Below are 22,366 nucleotides of genomic sequence, written 5' to 3' on the forward strand. Positions count from 1 at the left end.
AATAACTTAATTCTGCTTTAAAATAAAGCAAAAATTAAAACTGCTGAAAGAAAATGCCCAAAGGGAAAGTTGTTTTGACTTTTTTTTAATAAAGCTATAGCTCACAATTCCCCCAGCACCTTTTCCATATAACTTAAGATAATTAGAATGTACCTTTTTAAAGGACACAACAATCTTGATAAAGGGATAAACTAATTTACAGACTTTGGCCAGCTTAATCTATTGTTCTTGAGCCACAATAAATTAAAATAACTTAAAAATCCTTTACAAACTATATTTTTGTGGAAAAATGTATTAGTGCACAAAACCAACAGTAGTTCCCCCCCCCCCCCACCCCCAGCAACTTCCACATAATCACTAGTTTTAAAGCAAATCAAGTAGGTCAAATTTTGTGTGGACTTTAAAATTTTAAATGGTCTTTCATATAATTAGAATACTCAAAGCTAGGATTTTCCATGCCGCTCCACTGTTTCATAAAAGCAGTCCTCATTAACTACAGAAGCTAAACTCTGGACACTAAATTCCCTCTCTAAAATAGAATTCAGATCCAAGTTTGTAGTGTCAGAGTGACCGTCCAGAGAATGGTGATGTTCTTGCATTGTCAGTAAAGTTCCCTTGCCATGTTTTGTGCTGTTTGCTTTTCGTTTAATTGGACAGAAATGCCCACGTACCAGCTTCGGGTGGTCGCCTGCCTTGTAACCATCCACAGCCCCTTTCTCAGCAAGATGCTTGTGCTCAGTGTCAGCACTGGGCTCTTCTGAAATCTTCAGTCGCTGGAACTGTATCTCAATGTCTCTTGTAGGGCTGCCCTTCACTAGGCTTTGCTGGTAATCATCCTCCTCATCACTGAGAATATCAGATTCCTTGACCAGGCTGGTTGAAAAATCTGGTGTGCAGCTAGGAGATGAATTTTTGGATTCCTGTATGCTTTCTGTGGTATGGCAGCTGCTACTCTGAGTACTGCTACTCAGGCTGCATTCATCAGAATCCAGTAAGTTTCCTTTCCCTGTCGCATTGTTCCACTCATTACTGGAGGAGTTCTTGAGTACCTTTAAGGATCTTGTAGAAGCTGCAAGTATAAAAGGCAGTCTTATTTTTGCATTCCAACTTCCACAAAATAAGGGAGTTTCTCTGTATCTCTCAGTAGTATAATCATGTAAGCTTATGGTGGTGTGGTTTATTCTTTAATTAGCTCCATACTGACCACCAAAGTGTATTGTATCCTCATGGGGCTGGTATTGACAATATTTGTTTTAATATTGCTCTGCTTACTAAGACTGAAATGTTACTGTGTTTTGAGTATATGCAAAATACTTTGTAAATCCACAGTATAGTTTGCAAAGCAAGAAATCTAAACAATACTGATGCTGGCTTAGTGACCATGTGCATCGTATGGCCAAGTGCCATCTGTGTTTCAGTTCATCTTCATCAGTTACTTCCCATGATACAATAGGAATGCTGCCGACATAATTGTCTCAACTCAGGGTAGAGGACTGGCAATAGGGGAACACCTACTGGTCATTTAGTGTACGGAACTATGCCATGGAACGTTCCCCCAATGATGCTTAGAGTATAACTTTTAGAACAACATCCCGTTCTGATTTTAAAATGGTCAGTGACAAAGAATCCACACTACAATGGCTAATTATTCTCACTTTAAAAATGTATACTGTACTTCCAGTCTGAATAGATCTATCTTGAATTTCCAGCCACTGAATTGTGCTACACCTTCTTCTTCTAGAGAACTCGATTAAATTTTGGTCCCTTAAGATTTAGATACTTAGACTGTAAATCATCCCTTAACTTTCTCTTTGTTAAGCTAAATAGACATTTTGTAGCTTCTGTCCAATTCTGGCATCCACAATTCAAAGTATTCCAGCACCGCTCTCACCATTGCCAAAAACAAGTAAAAACCTCTAGTTGAGAGCCCCTGTTGCTAACATCCAAGGATCATATTTGGTTACAGCATCACAGAGACCTCCTGTTTATCCACCAGGACCCCTAAATCCTTTTGAGCATCACTGCTTCCAAAGAGCAGGTATCTTACTGTGTCTCCTTTTTTGGTCCAAGATGTACACATTGTACATTACCGATATTCAGATGTTTGTACCCAGCACTAGAAAGCAATGCCCCCAAAATGCCTTGTACTCCACCAGAAAATGCTGGTAAGACTCTGATAGGTGGAATGAATAGGTGCTGTGAGGGAACAAGCGCTACCTTGCCTCATTTCCTGTACTGTTGTCTGAGCTTTGGATAAAGGTAAGGTCAAATCACAGAGGGAAACCTTGTAGTAGGTGACAGGGCAAATCCCTTTCCAGCTAAAGTAATACATGTGACAGGCATTAGGCCTATTGGTGGACAGATGCTAAATGGGTAGGGGACACAAAGGACCTAAGTGACAGCAGTTCTGTGGCTGACTGCTGCTGTTCCCTTAACCGCAAGTATGCCACAAGAAGGCTATGTCTACACTTGCATACCTCTTTCAAAAGAGGGAAGGAGGATTCTTTTGAAGATGGGGTTTACTTTCAAAAGAGCTATGTCTACCCTGGTTTTCTTCTTTCGAAAGAAACTATTTCGAAACAAGAATATGCAAATGGGGTGCCAAACGTGCAACTCTGCACCTCATTTGCATTTTTGATTTCCCTCATTTGCATACCTCTTTCAAAAGAGGAATGCAAGTGCAGACACAGCCGAAGAGTTTGGATGATGTGGCAGTGACCCTGCCTGACGACACAGCAACATAGTTGATGTTGTTAGCATCTTATGTCACTTCTCCCACTATGATATTTCCCCGAGTGAGGGGAGATGGCAGCTACTGGCCCCACCCCATAGGATGCCATGGATTAGTGAAAAGAGTTGATGAGTCAGGGGAATTTCCAGAAGATCTCAGGTTCCATAAACCAAGGCCCCTCTCTGTTCTGGCTCAGACCACCTGCCTGGCAGAATTATATTGGAAGCAGGGTCTGCATCTTGGTGTCTGCTTATTTTCCCCAGAGAGGATGGGTGGGCTAGTAACTGGCACTTTTGATAAAAAGCCTCCCTACACAGAAGTAAATTCTATTTTAAAACATGAATCAGAGTGTGAAAATACACCACCTGCTTCAGGGATGGGTCATGCTAATCATGAGACTGCCAGTCAATATTTCCCAGTCTAGCAAGCTGCCTCTTACCCAATTTGGCTGAAACAGGGATGCGATTCTTCAGTGGAACTAGGCGATCTTTACATGTTTTCTCCAGTGGTGACTCACATTTTATGTGACGTCTGAAGTTTTCCCGCAGAATGGAACGAATCACTTTAACAATGCTAGTTTTGCTGTCACAGTCACTGCAAGGTTTAAGGAAACAGTAGTGAATGGGCAGGTTACAGGTCACTGTCTCTGTTTTATTTTCCTATGCACAAGCAGTCTTTCCCTTTGGAAGCTGCCTTATTTGCTATAGGAATAAGTGCTCTTCATTTATAAGAAGTGGACCAGCTTCAGTAGGAAGGTTGAGGGAGTCCCACCCCAGAATACCCCATAGCCCACTGGTAAAGGTACTTCTGCATCAGGGAGATGGAGGGAATGTGATTGTGCATCTCTTACAGTCTAGGTACATACTCTTAATAATTTAACTGGAAGTTACAGGGGGCAACCTCCTACAGCTGTTTAATGCAAGACCCACTTGAGTAGCATGCTCTGTGCTTGCCTACTGGATTAGGCACTGCAAGAGAGGTAGGCAGTGTGAGGAGCCTACTCAGTTTTGGGCATGAGAAAGGCAAACTTAACATGCCTCCCAGAAGCTGAGGGGACTGACGCAACTGAAGATTAGATGCCCAGTAAGAACATAAAGGTGCCAGCTACAGGGATTTTGAATAATTAAATTTTGGACTTAGGCTCCCAAATGCCACTGCAAGTGCCTAAATCCCTTTGTAAAGCTAGCCCTTGGTTGCAGCAGAAATAATTCACTAGAATTTAAGACCAAATAAAGCATGCGCACATATTCCTAATGCTAAATGATTAAGCCAAATTCACTCTAATTTCAAATGGTTTTTGCACATCAAATTCCATCCAATTGAATGATGGCTCAGTGCCTAGATTTGAGGTGAAGCATGTTTTCACAGGCACTGAGAAACAGGTCACTTGAAAAATAAATGTTCTTAATGTACTTTTGTCATTCCATTAATTTTGTCAAAAATAATCTTCGCGGCAAGTTTACCTGCTGCACAACTGAAAGATTGTTTCAGGCCTGCCTTCTATTTCTGACTTCGTATGAATCAGTTCCCAGATGCAGTTGTTTTCTGTTCCTAGAGGTTAAAAAAATAATTGAATAATTCATTCCTTGACACTACATAAACAGCATTTTGTAGGTCTCCAACTCTCACCAAGACAAGGTTGGTAGAAAAGCTGATGAAAGTTGCATAATGGGCTTGACAGAAGCTGGAACCCAATGAAGAGTGCCAAGTTTTATCACTTACATGTCTTTAAAAAAATCAACTTATTTTCCAGAAGCTCTTTTCAACAAATATATTAAGTGCTCTTCATTATTTCGGAAGCCTCAAACCCTAGCCTGACAGCCCCTCTGTGAGGTCCAATTATTAGCGCTTTTCTCACCTTATACAAGATTGTTGGCCTATTTCTTGCACAGACCGACTTCTCTCTGCTTCTGTGTTTGCTTTTTCTTTCCTCCAGCTCAGCTGACAGCTTGTCACATAATTCAACTCAGCTGTATCAGCTGCAGCTCTTATGGACTGATTAGGCCTTATGGCTGAAGCACTTACTATGGGGATGGAGGCGAGGTATTAGAGCCCTTCACAGCTAATATATTGGTCCCCAGACATCCCTTTGAGGTAGGGAAGTGCCATTATCCCCATGCTTCCAGATGAGGAACAGAAGCAAAGAGATTACTTGTGGGATTTTCTAAAGCACCTAATTACCATTGATTTCAGTGAGATGCTTTTGAAAATTCCATCATAAATGACCTCCCCAAGTCTGTGATGGAGTAGAGAAGGGAACCCAAATACCTGGCTAGATTCACTAATCACTTGACAGTTCTTTCTCTTATACTGCCTCTTGATTATATCTGTTGCCATCACTGGACGGTTTTAGTCTTGCACAGGGAGTCAGATATGCTGAAATTTGGCCCATGCTATCGTTAGGTTGCCCTGAGTAACCTCTTCAGGCTTTTCCTTTATAGTTTTGTTGTGGGCTTCTGTTTTGCCATATTAATCCTAACTTGTTGAAACTCTACTCAGAGTTTGTCGTTGCATAGCAACATCACCCTGCCCAGCTTCAGGCTCACAATTTAATATCTAACAAAATGAAGCAGCAGAAATGTAGCACTTTAAAGACAGACAAAATGATTTATTCGGTGATGAGCTTTCGTGAGACAGACCCACTTCTTCAGATCAATTTCATTTCCAATACAGACTGACATATAGAGGTACAGAGGACCAAAAAGAAAAAAAATGCAATAAAAACTGACAAATCAAATAGAATAAAAGCAAGCGGGTGAGAGGTGGGGGGGATGTTAATTGTCCTATCTGAGATAACGACAAGCATCAAAGGAAGGGAAACAGTCCTTGTAATGCGTGAAGTATAATTGATGTCTCTGTTCATATCATGTGCTAGTATGTCGGATTTGAATACGTACTCTAACTCACAAATCTCTCGCTCTGATCTGTTGTTAAATTCTCAGGTGTTTAACAGAATGGCACACTCCATTGAAGTGTTCACTGACAGGCTTATGTGTATTGAGTTTCTTGATGTCTGCTCTGTGTCCATTTATTCTTTGGCAAAGGTTTTACCCAGTCTGTCCAATGTACATAATGGCAGGGCATTGTTGGCATATAATGTCAATATAATGTTGCTGGAAGTGCACGAGCATGCGCCTTTGATCTTGTAACTAATATGGTTAGGTCCAGTGATGGTATCCCCAGAATAAATATGTGGACAAAGTTGGCAGCAGGGTTTGTTACAAGGCAAAGTTCCAGTATTACTGTGATGTAGCCCGTGATTGCTAGTGAGAATCTCTCTCAGGTTAGGAGGTTGTCTGTAGGAAAGGACAGGCCTGTCACCTAGAGCCTTCTGGAGTGTAGCATCCTGATCCAGAATAGGTTTAAAGTCACAAAAATAACTTGGACATTATAATCAAGCTGGCTAACAAACGGGGTGCTATAGTCATCATGAATAAGTCAGACTATGAACAGGAGGCGTAGGCTGTTTCTACACAGTCCACTTTCTTCGAAAGTGGCATGGTAATACACAGCCTGAAATATGCTAATGAGGCACAGATGCAAATTCTTCACGCCTCATTAGCATACAGTCACATGATTTGGAGTCTGGAAGACCGTTCTTCCGGATTCCACAACGCCGTGTAGAAGCGCAGCCCTGGGGAGCTTCTGGAAGGAAGTCAGTCCTTCTTCCGGAGGCCCCTTCCTCTCAAAAATTTTTGTGAAGAAGGGGCCTCCGGAAGAAGGACTTCCTTCCGGAAGACCCCCCCACCGGGGGCTGCGCTTCTAAACAGTGCTTTGGAGTCCGGAAGAACAGTCTTCCGGACTCCAAATCACGTGACTGTATGCTAATGAGGTTCAGGGAATTTGCATCCATGCCTCATTCGCATATCTCGGGCCATGTATTACCATGCCACTTTCGAAGAAAGTGGCCTGTGTAGAAACGGCCATATAGACAACTATCCAACACCACATTTTACAGACCTTTTTCCTTAGATCCCACTTTGGAATCCCAAAAGAAACTACACCATCTACTTAAAGAACTCCCTGCCTCTACTTGAGACAAAATTCACTCAGACACGCCATCTGAACCCCGACTTGGGTTACTGCTTCCCTTCCTTTGATGCTTGTCATTACCTCAGACAGGGCACTTAACATCTCCCACCTCTCACCCCCTTTCTTCTATTTGATTTATCAGTTTTTATTGCAAATTTTTTCTTTTTTGGTCCTCTGTATTTATATGTCAGTCTATATTGGAAATGAAATTCATCTGAAGAAGTGGGTCTGTCCCATGAAAGCTCATCACCGAATAAATCATTTTGTCCATCTTTCACGTGCTACATTTCTGCTGCTTTGTTTTGTTGGAGTACAGACTAACATGGCTACGCCTCTGTTACAGTTTAATATCTAGTGTTCTTAAACTTGTTCTGAGATTATAGAAAGGAAGAAAGAGGTGTGAAGACAAAATCTGTTATGAAAATATCTGTTCGTGTGTAAGCCCACACCTTGTAGCAGCATGTACGTGTATATAAATATGCTGCAAGATAAACAAAGGACCACACATGTGTAACAAATTTTACCAAGAAATGTCTGATTGCTTCCTGAAGTCTTGTGAACAATGTGTTGATCTTTATTAGTTCTTTTTGTATTAGGTAAAATATAATTACCTGCTGTATTCCCCAGCCGGACTTGAAGAGCAGATAAAGGAATTAGCCAACGAAATTTAAATGGATCCAAGTCACCATAATTATGTGCAGCCCGGGCATTACTGGGCTACAAAGGGAAGAAGAACCAAGACGTATTTTTTAAAAAATGAGCTAAAGCAATATGTATCTGTGTTCTTCATAAAATGGCCTTCTGTCCAAGAACCTCTACAAGTGAATTTTATTCAAAAAGTCTTGCTCATTAAATACCTTAGTGTTAGTTTGACTGTAGATCAGTGATATCAGAATTTTGCGAGAGACAGATTAATGCAGATTTGAAAAATGAGTTTAAGTAAATTATATAATATTTCTACATGAAAGAAACCAATGGAGCAAATTCACTATGATTAAACCAACTATCTGCTGTTAAGGAAAACAAGTTGTTCCAGTTGACAACACTGCTCCTGTTCTTTTTAGCACAATTGTTTACATCTCTCACAGGATAAGCACAATGTTCCCTGTCATCTCCTCTCTGCTGTAATTAGTTTACTCACAGAAGCACATATCTTTCCAGTCAAACTCAGACACTGCATGTTTCTTTCTGGATTTAACTGCTCACTGTCTATCAGTCGCTGCAAGTTATTTCAGCTCAGTTATGTGAGCTGTTTCCTGGTTACCTCCTTGGGAATAGAGAGTTGGGGGTATTTTAGGTAATTGCACCATATAAAATATGATACTTGGCTATAAACTGAAAATTGTTTTAGCCATCCTAATTAAATAAATGTTACCTTTTCACAATACAGTGCACTCCGGAATGAAAGATACACTATGCAAAGGGATGGCTTTAGCTGCACGGCTCCCCAGTTTAGGTCAGGACAGAGAATGCCTTATTCTACTGGTACTGTAGGGGCCAGTGATATAATTGCCAAATAACAGTTTGAATTATGCCAAAATATCCAGGTTAATGAGAAGATTTACTGGGTTCTTTAATGATTCTCAAATGATTAAGTTTTCTATGTCCTCTGGTAGAAATCACCACTCAACATCCTCCCAGGGCACTAGTTCCAAGGAAATGTGCTGTTTACTGAATTAGTAACACAACCTGTTGCAATATCCAGACAGTCTTCCAGTCTCAGTCAAATATGGATCAGTTCAATCAGTTTAACCTGTGAGAGCAAGTGCATGCCACCGTGGTCTGGTTGCATTAAACCAACAGGGTGTACCACTCACTTTTTTTCTTCAGTTTTGGCATATTCATTTATAAACATAGTAGTGACCCAAGATGATCCCATGGCCCCTTCTGGCCTTAAATTCTAGTTTGAATTGAAATTATTGCCAGACTTACCACTTTCTTTTTCAGTTTGAAGTTCTCCTTATATACCAGTATGACGGCTCGCTTAAAAACTGAAAAGAAAAAAAAATAAGCGGTCTAGTTTTCAACAAAACTGATATGATGGATGGACTGACTATTTACAGTTATTTTTAGTTAACTACAATCTACAGAATATGTGTTAAACCTACACACAACAAAAAATGCCCATAGCAACTGCTTAACTGTGTGATACAAGTCTGTCTTGGTCACAAAATTACTTACTTAAAAGAATTAAAGAGGCTTTCTAGCAGTATTGCTCATATCTCCCTGTATCAAGATTACAGAAATTGGCCTTTATTAAATTTAGATGCATAAATTGAAAATGTTATTGGGAAGTTGCAGCATGCCAGCAACTTGCCTTGAGGGGAAGGAAAGTCCTGCAGAAAAAAAAAATGGCCCATTATAGTTGATGTAAACTCTATTCTTTGATATGTAGTTCAGCATTTGCTTTGGAGTGTGACAAAACTTTAGAGCTCTGAAAATTCCTGACTGTCCATGTAAGGTATTGCTGTTGTATCTGGGTGCCTCACGATGGCCTAATGAAGCAGGGAAGTGCTATAATCCCCATTTTGTAGATGGAGAACTGAGACACTTCATGAGTTGCTTATGGTCTGTGGTGGTGATGGAAAATTGAAGCCAGGTTTCCTAAACTGTAGTCCATTACTCCAGCCCCTGGACAAATATCACTTTGACATTTTCCTTTGGGTTAGTGTTTGGGAATTTCCAGTGGCTGGCCCCACATGGTCAAAAAAAAAAAAAACAAACAACAGCTAAATCCTACTGTATTAGTATCTGGGAAAGGGTATCTCCTGCATGTTATTCAATGTCAAATAAATGCCACTTGGCCTGAAGGCTACCCAGAGCTAGCATGTTTTTTTTTTCCGTTAACCCTCAGTTCCTACATAAATCAACTGTGTCTAAACTAGTTGAAATTCAAAGTCTCTGGTACTCATCAATTTAACAGATAACTAAGTCAAGCCCTCAAAGTTAATTCACTATCTTCATCTACACACACAGGTGCATGCCTATAGTTATAACATTTGCAAAGATGAACAGAGATCTTTGATGATATTAGAGTAGGCAGAAGGAAAAGCCACCACAGGGAAGTTAGTTGGCATGTTATTAATCTTACTTCCAGGTAACTAGACCTTTATTATCTACATCTCAATAAAATGACTGGAAAATGTTGTGCCTGTCCTCCTCATCCAGGGCCACCCCAAACATTATGTCATTTTATTTAGTCTAATTAGTATAATACAGGTTGTCATATTTTAGTAGCAAGACAATGTCATTGATATTTTTAGGGTTTTCACTTAATAGGACACTAACCAAACACTGTAAGTTCAAGGTCTTTTCTTGCTTTGCCCAGTGATGGGAAAGGATTCAACCAGGAAACAGCAGAGTGCATCAGAAGTTCTCCCATTGAAAGTTCTGTGACCTGTATTATGTTATAAAAATAAGTTCAGTAATGTCCACAAAAGTTAATTAGTGCAGGCTAAGAACACTGAATACAGGCATACGTGTATTACACACATACACGCACACACAGAACAATATATCTTAAAAGATACTATCCATAAAAATAATAGCACACAAGTTAGAAATAGAAGCTGCATAATTTGCCTCTTATTTTTGCTACTGCCACTTAATATGAAGAATGTTAGGTCTGATTTGGAGTTCAGTCATTGGAATACAGCCTTAATCATCCCTTGTCTTTCTGTAGACTAATCAGTGTATAAGATCCTGTCCTGACTGAGTTAGGACATGGCTGGTGCTCTTAGACTTTCTTTCTCTTGAGCAGTGCTTTCTTCCAGAACAGAACAATTTTACTGGGTGAACGTAGAACAATGAAATCTGTAGGTATCCCATCTGCTCTGTACCTTTAACAGTCAAGCTAAATAACTGATCCACTTACACATCACTGGCCATAAACAACTAACTAGAGAGCTTGATGGTCTTGTTCTGGAAGGCACGAGAGAACACGATCCATTATCTTTTCTCTAGTTTTCTTTTAAATCTCTATATATTTGATGGTTTCTGTGAATTTATTTGTTTGAGAACTCCAAAAGCAGAAGAGCTAGTGCCACCAAATTTGGTGTGCCATTTCCTCTTACCCCAATTTAAGACAGGGTTTGGTTGTGCCGCAAAAACAGGAAGTGCCTAGAATCTGATAGTTTTACAGAACATGGAAAGGGAAGGGCAGAGAGAGGAGGAACAAAGTACTTCAGGCTCAGCGCTGGGGGGCAGAGAATGCAGGGAACAGTGATACTACAGAAACATCACTGGGGCAGCTGCAACCAGAAACGGCCAAACGGAGATGGGGCTCTTGATCTTGCTGGCCACTAGACAGGGTAAGTGCCCCTCTGCACCAAATGCTCAACTCCTGCCCTTGGCTGAAGCACCGAACAGAGGGAGCTTTGGCAGCCCTGGCACTCCCTGCACAAGGGAAGGTGTCCCCACCCCTCCCCCAGAGCTCAGGAGGAGGCTGGTAAGCCTGGCCCAGCCTCACCAACCCCTAGTGTTCAGGACAGGGCCAGGAAACGTGAATGAAACTTGGGGGAGCATAAAACAAATAAGGGGCACAGTAGTCTGGAAAAGTTGTGAGCCACTTATCGACATTGTTTTCTTGCTTTGAATTATATTGACTGACTGCTCCCAACAGCACCTCATGGAAGACCTGACAGCAGTATGTTAACATGACAGTACCTGCTGAGATCTTATCTATATGAACACTCAGTTTGCAGCATGGGATGTAAATCTATTTTATACTTGCCTTTTGTGCACAAAGTATCTGCGTGGAGCCTACTGACATGCACTAAAATTTCCCCAGTGCACTTTGAAACAACACATTTTCGTGCTAGTCACTGGGATGCACAGGAACAATGAGTGAGTGGCAGCTCATTGTGAAGTAGATTTACACCTCAATTGGCCATGCACTGCTTGTCAGCTCTTTGAGAGGGACATCTGATGGGATAGACATAAAACTGACACCTTGAAATCCCAACTAAGATCCTCTTTGTGACTTCAGTAAGAGTTAAGGAGATACAGTGTCTTAATGGACTACATCTGAAGTGTGAGTATGTTCCGTTTCTTCTCTTACCTCTTTCTCTGTTCCACTCTGCTCTGCAACCAGTTGGTCAAACACAGCACCATAATCCTCATATAGCTTCTGCATCTCATTGATATGACTGGCTACCTTTTCCATTGCCTTCAATGCTTCTGAAGTTTTAAACATATCCACCATTTAACAGACAAATAATTCAGTTTCATTTTCTAAATATCTGGGGTTTTCTAATTAAAATCTATGAGAAATTTTAACTCAGGGCCCCCCTTTTTCAAGATCTCAAGCCGCTATTGTCCATGCCCAATAATGATGACTACATAGGTACTTTACTTAGTCATAGTAAATATGGGCTCCATACATCCTGATCAACATGTTCAAAGAACTTAGTGTTTTAAGTACCTCATAAGACAAATAAAAATTTTAGTAAAAGCTACAAATTATATAAAATTTCAGCCTGATGGCAGTTGTGGCACCATTAATATAAACAAGAATCAATGGGAGCTTCAGATGACCATAGACACACCAAAGCTGTTTTCATGAGTTGTACAATTAAAAAAAATGTTTGGTTCAGCACAGGAAGACTTGAAGAAATACAGAAGCTGGCCATACAGGCTCTTTGCTTATGGAATCTTGGGGAAACATGGGGTTAAATTCCTAAATCATCTTTTTAAAATGGATATTACTACAAGAAGGGCTTTGAATTTCAGCTGGGATTTTTTTAGTTATACCTAAAGGGGTTAGGACAGGTGTGGTTCACTTCCCCTTACCCTGCCAAATGACCACTCTTCTCATATTTGGTGTCAAGTTTATTCCATAAGCCTTCTTCCACAAAATTGTTTTTGATGCAAAAGTCGTATGTTTTGTATAAGAATTTCACCAGCTGTTGGGAGTTTTGGCACAACTGCATGTTTGACTATTTTTTTAAGTGACTAGGTTTGCTAACACCTGTATTTACTTGGCATCTATTCTGAATTCTTCATAAGAATCAACATTAAATGCTCTATCCAGCTCCATCTGAAGTCAAAGGAAAGTTTTGCCATTGGTACTACATGAACTGATCATAAGCCTGTTATAATAATCAAACGTGCTCTCTCTTTTGTTGTGCTTAAACAGAAGGTCATCGTGCTTAAAGAGAAGGTCTTTTACTTTCCAAATGGGAAGACTGCAAACGTCTGAAGTTATATTGCCACCTCTACCAAGAAGGTGGTTATGGGCACTTTTCACTCATTGATTTGTCCGAGTTATTTAACATGTGTCACCAGTGAATAACAACCACAAGATGGAGCTTTTGTCATCATTTTCTATTTAAAAACGAGAAAATTTTAAGAAGCACAGACTGTCATAATTGCCTTTCAAGGGCTGTTTCTACACATGCCACGCTAATAAATGGCCCAAAATACGCTAATGAGCTGCTGATGTAAATTTCTGGCACCTCATTAGCATAAGGTCACATGATTTGGAGTCTGGAAGAAGGGAAAATTTTCAGGAAGAAGGGGCCTCTGGAAGTAGGACTTCATTCCAGAAGATCCCCCAGGGGCTGCACTTCTACACGCTGTTTTGGAGTCTGGAAGACCTTCTTTCGGACTCCAAATCGTGACCTGATGCTAATGAGGTGCCAGAAATTTACATCCGTGCCTCATTAGCATATTTCAGGCCATATGTGTAGAAATGGCCTAGAATAATAGAGTCTGGGAATCTTGGTCCCATCCATTGTAGCAGCATTTGGACACACCCATTTTTTCCAAAGACATCCAGATTCTCCAGCATCTAAGCTCCAGGAAGAATTCTTACAACAGAAAGCAGTTTGCTCTTAGTCACTGTTTTTGGTTTTGTTTTTTCTTTTTTAAAGAGATTCTCTCTAAGCGTGAAAATATTCTAGCATCACAGAAATCCTGCTGTGCAGCAGTCACACCATTTTAATAAGGCTTGAAATTAAACACTCCCTTTAGTCCCCATACAAGGCAGAAAGGTAGATACCTGTCAGATGATAATGCTCTTCACTCTCATTATCGGTCAGGGACACCAGCTCCTTCAGGAGCAAGGGGTACTTCAGCACTCTCTGGACAGGCTTGATGAGGTACGACTCCAGGGTAGAAGAATGCTGTTTTGTGGGGTTCCGTGCATCCAAAAAGGTCTTAAAAGCTTTATCTGTTTTGGCTAAATGCACAAAGGACAGGTGATCAGTTCAGTTGGCAAATTGCAGAGGCTAATTTATGAACGATATAAAACAATGCTTCCATTTTAAGACACGTTGCGTATGCATTTCAAGAAATACTTAAAGCAGAAAATTACAAATTATTGGTACATTTTAACAGCATGATAAGTATATTTAAATGATATATGTTATAGAACTGATAGTTGGTGAGTGAGCATCTCCTGGGAATAACTCTCTCTATGTACCATAAACTTAGTCTGCAACAAAGCACCAAGAGCTCAGTGTGAAAGAACTGTTATCACGTACATTTCAATCTAAACTTAATTCTCTGCAGCTTTGACTGACACAAAACTTCATATGTTGCACACGCACAAATATCCAAACATAGATCTGAAGGCTGCTGTTTTTAAAGCATGAACTGGATCTGTAGATAGCGCAGCCTTATGGAAATGGCTTCTGTTGCTATTCAAGTTGTCTGGAGGTGTTACTTAAAGAAGATTAAGCTTTTCCTGTTACTGCCTCAGATCATTATTACATTGCTGCACAAGGACAGACCACAGAAACTCACATGAAAAGACCTCCCACTTCTTTTTACATATGAGACTTCTCATGAAACACAAGCCTCAAATAGATGAAACTCGTGATAGTGACTTATTTAAAATTATCATGCAGATTACTTTAAATCAAGACAATTAATTACCTCTCTCAAGAACTTTCTGGACTTTTATGTGGTTTGCACAGAATCCACTGTACAGTTTGAAGTGGTCAGCATAATACAGGAAAGAACCTCCGAGTGAAAACAGCAGTTTCTGAAACCAAGTTAACCAACATATTTATTTATTTCATTATTAACATCTTAATTGAAGTCTATGGAATGATTTCACTGGCTTTTGCGAGTTTACATTGTGAACCTGTTTTCATGATGGGACAGCTTGTGTTCTAACCCACATTGGAAAGGGTAATTCTCTATGTGTAACCAAAAACCCAAATTAACAACTGAAATCACCATATACCAGAACATGGAAGTTTGGCTTTACTCTGAAAGCCAGATGGTCTTGTTAGATTCCTTATTTGATTTGTTTCACTGGCTTTCTTATAAAAGTGCTCAGTTTAAAACTGAAAAAAGCTGGTTCTGAAATTCATTTCTCCAAAGGCCATGTGCTCAAAAAACAAGAATAGCCTCTCCAAAGCATGACTGTATACATGAAAGGGTTATAAATAGGATACGGAGCCTTTTGGCTTTTGGTTATATACTCATATCCAATCCAGATTGGTAGGTAAAAGTTTTTCCTGACTGACAGCTGTTCAGTGACCTACAGTAAGTGGATGGTTTCAGACAGTTCCCTATAGACATCACCAAAATAACCATCTCATCTAGCAGCCATTGTCAGCCATGAGGCCAAGCATTACAAAGGAATGGACACTGACTCTTCCTTCACTCACACGGGTGGTCCCTTCAGGTCAGAAATGCTGTGGGGCACAGCTGCTCACAACAGAGAATGCCAGTCTCCACTGCTGTCAAAATGATGTTGCATGAGCATTTAATTCACTTTTCAAAAAGAAAAGGAAGGGCTTTTGTGTATATGTATTTTCAATAAAACAGCCCAGATAAGAAGCAGAGAAAGAGGAGAGAGAGAGAAAAACCTCAATACCAGAATTCTGCACAGACTTTCAGGCACGTTACAATGAGTTAAAAGACCATATGTTTACCCGAAACTGGGATGGGGTTTCCAGTGTATTAAAATCTGAAGAAGAAGAAATTCCATCTTCCAGGGTCTGCAAAAATACCTTTTGAAAATCCAACATTTCTGGCAGACTGCCGAACAATGACTCCATCTGTGTGGAAAATCAAACATGGCAGACATGAAGTCTCCAACCCTAACGGATGCCATAAGGCAACAATCCACTCAGAAGCTGCTGTAAACACAGGGTTGAAACAGGTCAATGATTTTAGGCAGGGGTTTCAGTTGTTGTTTTCTTAATAGCATTTGCAATGACTCTAAGAAAAACAAAGAACGTTAGAAAACACAAAGAAAATTTAAAAATGCTTTAGTCAGGAGAATTGATTACCATTACAAAAGATGTAACTAATGTGCTAAATAGAAAAACACAATGGTTTATGCTCTATTGTTATGTTGTTTGCTTTCTCTGTCATTTCCTCAGCAATGTAACAGTGTCAAGTGATTTTACAAAGAATTAAAAAGAATGAAGAAAGCCTCTTTTTTAACCATTGTCTCACCTCATCTTGAGTCAGGAAGGTCTCATTTTGAAGTGGTTCCAAATATAATTCAAAAAGGCAGCTCAAATCCTGCAAAAAACAAGAAATTTGCTCAGCATTAAGCGTTCAAAACTTTATTGCACTTGAGCACGGCGCATAAAATATGGTCAAGGAGAAAACGGAGAAACAATTAACTATTTTGCAACACCAAAACATTATGTTTTAGTTTAGATGTAAGCTAATTTGATGCTGGCTAATACCAAAGCTTTATCAACCCTGTAGCCCAAAATACCAAAGCTTTTATCAACCCTGTAGCTTTATCAACCCAGTGTAACAAAGAATTTATGTTTTAGTGCAGAGATGTATAAAAATATTACCAAAGATGGTTTTATGAACACAAATATTTAAATACATGAACACCAGCAAGGTGCAACTTGGGTGAACAAAATTAACAAATCTGTTACACACGAGCAATCTTTTAAAATCTTATTATACATCTGTGTGGTTTGTTGTTGTTGTTTTTTTTTTCCCTCAGGGGAACATGATTAAGGGGTTTTCCAGTCATTGCTTCAAAGATTTGATGCTCCATGGGTCAATGTGACAGGGCTTTGTGACCCTAAGAAAAAGTGGCAGAATTTCTTACGCAGAGGGCAGGAAGTGTATCTCCTTGAGAGCCCTGCACCAAAATGTCATGAATTACCTGATTTGGGATGTTTAAAAACACACCTCAATGACCTCCATACTAAATCACAATAAAAAGATTCTGAACTGTCATCCTTGACAGCTACTACACTTGAATCTCTGTATGCTGGGTGTCCCTAATCCAAGAATACCCAGGGTATGAACTCTGGCAGGGGAGAAGGAAGTGGCTCTGCAACTTGCTGCTCCCTCTACTCCAGCTGGAGGGAAATGACAGTGCAGGGACACTCTTGCTCCTGAACCTCTTTCCCACTGCTCTCATAGCAGAAGGGGGCAGTGCCTGCGAGCAATGAGGGATGCAGAGCCACATCTGCCCCTGGGAGCAAGGTGCAAGGTAGGTGCCCCATCTCCATCTCCCTCATGTCCAGATCCTGTAGCACCCTCCCTGGAAAGCTCTTTATTCCAGCATACCCTGGCATGCCAGATTAAAGAGGCACAAGTGTATCTGATTACCAAATGCCTGCAGGTAGCTTAGGTCTCTTAGGTACCACATACAGTTAGGTGTCTCATATCACCAAAGCTTGCTATGTATCATAAGTACATACATCTAAATATCTGATGGCACAGTCTGAACCTTGATTAAAGTGACTGCTGTACAAGAAAAAGCTGAACTTCTTCAGGGATCTATTTTCTGTAGACATACTTAGTTTTTCAAGGAAACCTTGAAAATTGGGATTTCTAAAGCAAACACCTTGTTTACCTTTCCCCTAGACTTCTACTTGTTTGGCAGTACTGGGGATAATGAACAGGCTTTTTCCTTGATGAAGGTCAACAAAGGGATAAGGAAGAAGTGATGGATGTGGTATACCTAGATTTTAGTAAGGCGTTTGATACAGTCTCACATGATCTGCTTATGAATAAACTAGGCAAATACAACTTAGATGGGGCTAGTATAAGGATGGGCGCATAACTGGATGGATAACCATTCTCAGCGAGTAGTTATTAATGGCTCAATTATGCTCACAGGAAGGGCCTCACAAGTGGTGCTCCGCTGGGGTCTGTTATGGGACTGTTTCTGTTCAATATCTTCATCAACAATTTAGATGTTGGCAAAGAGAGAACTACTCTTAAATTTGCAGATGATACCAAGCTGGGAGGGGTTGCAACTGCTTTGGAGGAGAGGGTCATAGTTCAAAATGATCTGGACAAACTGGAGAAATGGTCTGAGGTAAATAAAGTTTAATAAGGACAAATGCAAAGTACTCCACTTAGAAAGAAACAATCAGCTTCATGCAAACAGAATGGGAAGTGACTGTCTAGGAAAGAGTACAGTAGTCTCTCGAGTTATGTGAGAATTGTGTTTCCATGCACCTTCACATAACTGGAATTTTGCATAAGTCGGGGGAGGGGGTGCTTTTTTCCTCAGAGGAACGCATGTTCTGCAGCTGGGGAAGCAGCAGGGGCACCTGGAGCTCCTTTTTAAAGGTAAGTCCTGGGGTTGGGGGGGCAGTTGGGGAGGGTTTAGCCTGGGGTGGGTTAAGGCTGCAGGGAGGGTGGTGGGGGTGGAGTTGAGCCAGGGCCATGTGGCCCTGCAGGGGGTAACCTGGAGCTGTGCATGGGGGAGTGGAGAGAGCCAGAGCCATGCGTGGGGTGGGGTGCGAGCTGGGGAGTTTGAACTGCAGCCAGGGGGAGCAGGATTTTGAGTTGTGCTCAACTCACGCTAATGCAAGTTAAGTGCAACTCGAAATCATGCGTTTTGAGGGATTACTGTACTGCACAAAGGAATCTAGGGGTCATAGACCACAAGTTAAATATGAGTCAACAGTGTGATGCTCTTGCAAAACAAACATGATTGTGGGATGCATTAACAGGGGTGCTGAGAGCAAACCACGAGAAGTTATTCTTCTGCTCTGTTCAGCACTGATTAGGCCTCAGTTGGAGTAGTGTGTCCAATTCTGGATACCACATTTCAAGAAAGATGTAGAGAAATTGGAGATGGCCTAGAGAACATGAGCTATGAGGAAAGACAAAGAACAGGGCTTGTTTAGTTTAGAAGAGAAGACTGAGAGGGTACATGATACTGGTTTTCAAGCATCTAAAGGAGGGTTACAAGGGAGAGAGAGAAAAATTGTCCTTCTTGGCCTCTGAGGATCGGACAAGAATCAATGGCCTTAAACTGCATCAAAGGAGGTTTAAGCTGGCCATTTGGAAAACCTCCTAACTGTCAGGTGGGTAAACACTGAAATAAATTGCCTAGGGAGATTGTGGAATCTCCATCACTGGAGATATTTAAGAGCAAGCTAGATAAACATCTATCAGGGATGACCTAGATGGTGCTTGGTCCTGCCATGAGGGCAGGGGACAGAACTTGATGACTTCTCGAGGTCCTTTCCGGTTTTAGTGTTCTATGATTCTTTGAAATCTAAGCTTTACACAAGACTTTCAATTGAAATTACTACTTTCTAAATCCAGACTTACGTTAGCTTGCATTCGAGAAAAATTGGAGCCTTATTTACTAAGTAAACAAATTAGTCATTCTAGAAACAAATGAAACTGTGCATTGTGTTTTTTAATCATGGATTGACCAATACATTAGCTTCCATGGTAATGGCATTCTTCATAACCACCAGGGCCAGAACAGTTTTTCTTTAAAAAAAAAATAAATGGAAGTTTAAATTCTAGAGAACTATGGAAAAATTCACTGGATGATCAGATTGAATGATCTGAATCTCAGATATTGCGAATGTCCTCTGTCCATCAATTTCCATACCTCCCTCCCCACCCCCCAGATATAGGAATATACCTCAAATTGCCAGGGAATCAAAAATCTTGGGCCCCCTCAACAACCTTTACTCACAAGAGGCAAGTCCATTGAAGGTGGTGTGAGCAAGTTCTATAGGGTTAGACACTTTTAGAGGTCAACTCAGACACAGATAAGACAGAAAATGTACATGTATAGTATGCAAACCATTATAGAGCTCAACAGAAAAAACACAGCTAAACAGAAAGCTTTTTCTATTACCTTGACGTATGATTTCTCAGTGTCCATAAGTTCTTGGATGACCTTTCTCAACCTATCAGCATCAGATAGGGGTCGTCCCAGTGGTCTCAGGGGCAGATCTTGGCTGTCCTTTTGTCCTTCCATACTGTTTGCCTGTACTTTGGGAAAATTCTGGTACAACGCAGAGATTTGTTCGGTGCTCTATTGGATTAAAAGAAGTGGACGCATTTGAAAACATACAACACAAAATGCAGAGGCAGCCTTTTAAAGCTTTCTATAATGAGAGGAGATTCACAAATTCAGGTTTGCTTCTATTGTAAATTCACTGGGCCAAGCCATGCCATTAATATTTTAAGCACAGCTCCCCATTGCTGTGAAGACATAATACAGCATAAAATGAAATGACCAATGGCATAATGTGACCCTTATAAGAAATACTGTTTCACAGATCAAAACACTAAAATCTGCAGTTTTTTTAGTAACCTCATCCAGCATTTTGTATATTGACTTCCACGTGATCATGCTAAATCTGGAACATCTATTTTGGTACTAAGTATCATCTGAAATTACTTTCTATGTGATCTATTTCTGCCTTTTTTTAAAACCACATTGACTCCAGGGAATGAGGAAGGGACAGAAAGTAAAATGTTCCTTTTCTTTTTACTAGAAAAATATAGTTATTTGTCATCTGCTTCAAATTACTGACTTTCACTAAGACTTGAGCTTCTTAGCGTCAAAGTCACTTTTGAAAATGGGACATCAGAACCTAAATCTCTTAGGGGTGCTTGAAAAATGTTAACCACTGTAAAAAGGGGATAAAAGAGTTTCTTAGGCAGAATGAGAATTGGAGATGAAACAGTAAAGGCCGTGAATCCTACAAGACAAAGATAGCAGAAAAGAGAGAATGTTCTCCAGACCATGCAAGACGGTTCTTTGTGTACTATGGAGTGGTTAGCCTAGCGCACTTTTACATTACACAAGCACTCCTATCTGTCTGAATACAGCTTTATACCACGAGTATCACTGAGGTATTCAAGCAGATCTGAGGTTTATGATTACATCTTTAGGAAACCTATTCCACAGTCCTCATTCATTTTTTCCACTGTCCAGTTCTAGCCCATTACTACTCCAAGTTATATACCTGCATGTACCACACTGAACAGTTCTTTCCCCTCCTCAGTGGTCATGTTTTCAAATACTTGTACTACTAATGCTTACACCTGGACTGTACAATACCAATACTGGATTGTCACAAAACATTGTGCTACATCATATATTCTACTTAGGAGACCAAACCATCAGTGAAACCCACCACCAACATAGGTCAGGGTCTGTATACAAATACATCCTTCATTATTTTGAACTAAAGCTCTGATTCAACAAAGCAATCTTGTAACATGCACAAGCCTTCTGATTACTCTAAATTACTCCAAAAAGCCATTTCAACTGGCCCAAAATTAGGGAAGTGGAAAGGTGGCTCATTTCCACTCTCTTCCCTTCTGAGCCTTTCTGAGTCCAAACTCAGCACAGCACAGACTTCAGTCCAGAATATGGAGCTAGGTGTCTGAAGCAATAATATCAGGCTAACACCTGACACAGAACCTACAAAGGTTTGCCACATTATGGAGTCATCCAATGGACAAATAAACATTTCTTCTGTTGTTTAGGGAGGTAAAGGAAAGCTCCTAAAGGATAAAGGGCTCTGCCACGTTTCCTGTAATAATTAGATGGCATACATCACATAAATTACTCCATAAATATCAGCATAAAATCCTCACTTATTATTGGGCAAAATAAATATGCATTCCTAACATCCTACTAAGTGGGTACAATTTTTTAAAATGTCAAATAATTGCAACACATGCCATATCAACACAAGACTTTCCAGTTCCTGGCTTTAAATGGTCATTATTCGCAAAACACTGTTTACAGTACTTTGCATCACAAATGCATGCAAGCATCAATCCTGTAACAATGGCAGCTCTCAAGACTGTAGAATCTCATTAAGGGCCATGCTTACAGCATGAAATAGATATGACAAAATACAACACACACTGAATGGCACTTGTTGAGATTATAGGTTTCAGAGAGGCAGCAATATTAGTTTGTTTCAGAAAAACCAAGGAGTCTGGTGGCACCATAAAGATGAACAAACAACTTGTTAAGGTGCTGCTGGACTCTCTGCTGTTTTCATTGAGATTATAGCTTTCTCTCGATGAAATCTGTCACATTTCCCGCTTAACTTTGTGGCATTACAAATAGCAGTTGTTGAAATAATTCCTTTCACTTAGCAAATCACAGTTTTATTTTAAGAACCTTTAAAAGAAGCAGCCTTTCCAAAACACTTGAGTTTTGTCCCCTTTATTTCTGATGTCAGTAAGTTTGGCATTTGTGTCATAATGACTCAGACTTCAGGCAACATACTGCTCAAGATGCGTGTGTGGGCAGTTCTGATTGACATCAAGGGGAGTGCAACCCTTGATCAAGGACACTGGATAGCCTACTGAAAGCTGTAAGCAAAGCACAGTATTAATCTGTATGAAAAAATGTGTAATAAATTACATATA

At 40.3% G+C, this 22,366-nt stretch overlaps 1 protein-coding gene across 5 annotated transcripts in view; it reads right to left on the reverse strand.

Annotated features, from left to right (window-relative positions):
• Positions 1-443: 443 nt before the first annotated feature.
• TIAM2 (TIAM Rac1 associated GEF 2) overlaps positions 444-22,366 on the reverse strand; it is a 260,365-nt gene continuing 238,442 nt past the window's right edge. For all 5 annotated transcript variants that reach the window (XM_074990337.1, XM_074990339.1, XM_074990336.1 and 2 more), the window contains 12 exons: positions 19,821-20,000; positions 16,181-16,249; positions 15,652-15,777; positions 14,642-14,750; positions 13,764-13,943; positions 11,823-11,941; positions 10,052-10,160; positions 8,696-8,754; positions 7,375-7,480; positions 4,195-4,282; positions 3,171-3,325; positions 444-1,069 (listed from right to left, as the gene is read on the reverse strand). In XM_074990337.1, the coding sequence (XP_074846438.1) occupies positions 444-1,069; positions 3,171-3,325; positions 4,195-4,282; positions 7,375-7,480; positions 8,696-8,754; positions 10,052-10,160; positions 11,823-11,941; positions 13,764-13,943; positions 14,642-14,750; positions 15,652-15,777; positions 16,181-16,249; positions 19,821-20,000 (1,926 nt within the window). The remainder of the gene's footprint in view (positions 1,070-3,170; positions 3,326-4,194; positions 4,283-7,374; positions 7,481-8,695; positions 8,755-10,051; positions 10,161-11,822; positions 11,942-13,763; positions 13,944-14,641; positions 14,751-15,651; positions 15,778-16,180; positions 16,250-19,820; positions 20,001-22,366) is intronic.

The sequence above is a fragment of the Carettochelys insculpta genome, chromosome 3 (assembly GCF_033958435.1).
Source record: "Carettochelys insculpta isolate YL-2023 chromosome 3, ASM3395843v1, whole genome shotgun sequence".
NCBI classification, from domain to species: domain Eukaryota; kingdom Metazoa; phylum Chordata; order Testudines; family Carettochelyidae; genus Carettochelys; species Carettochelys insculpta.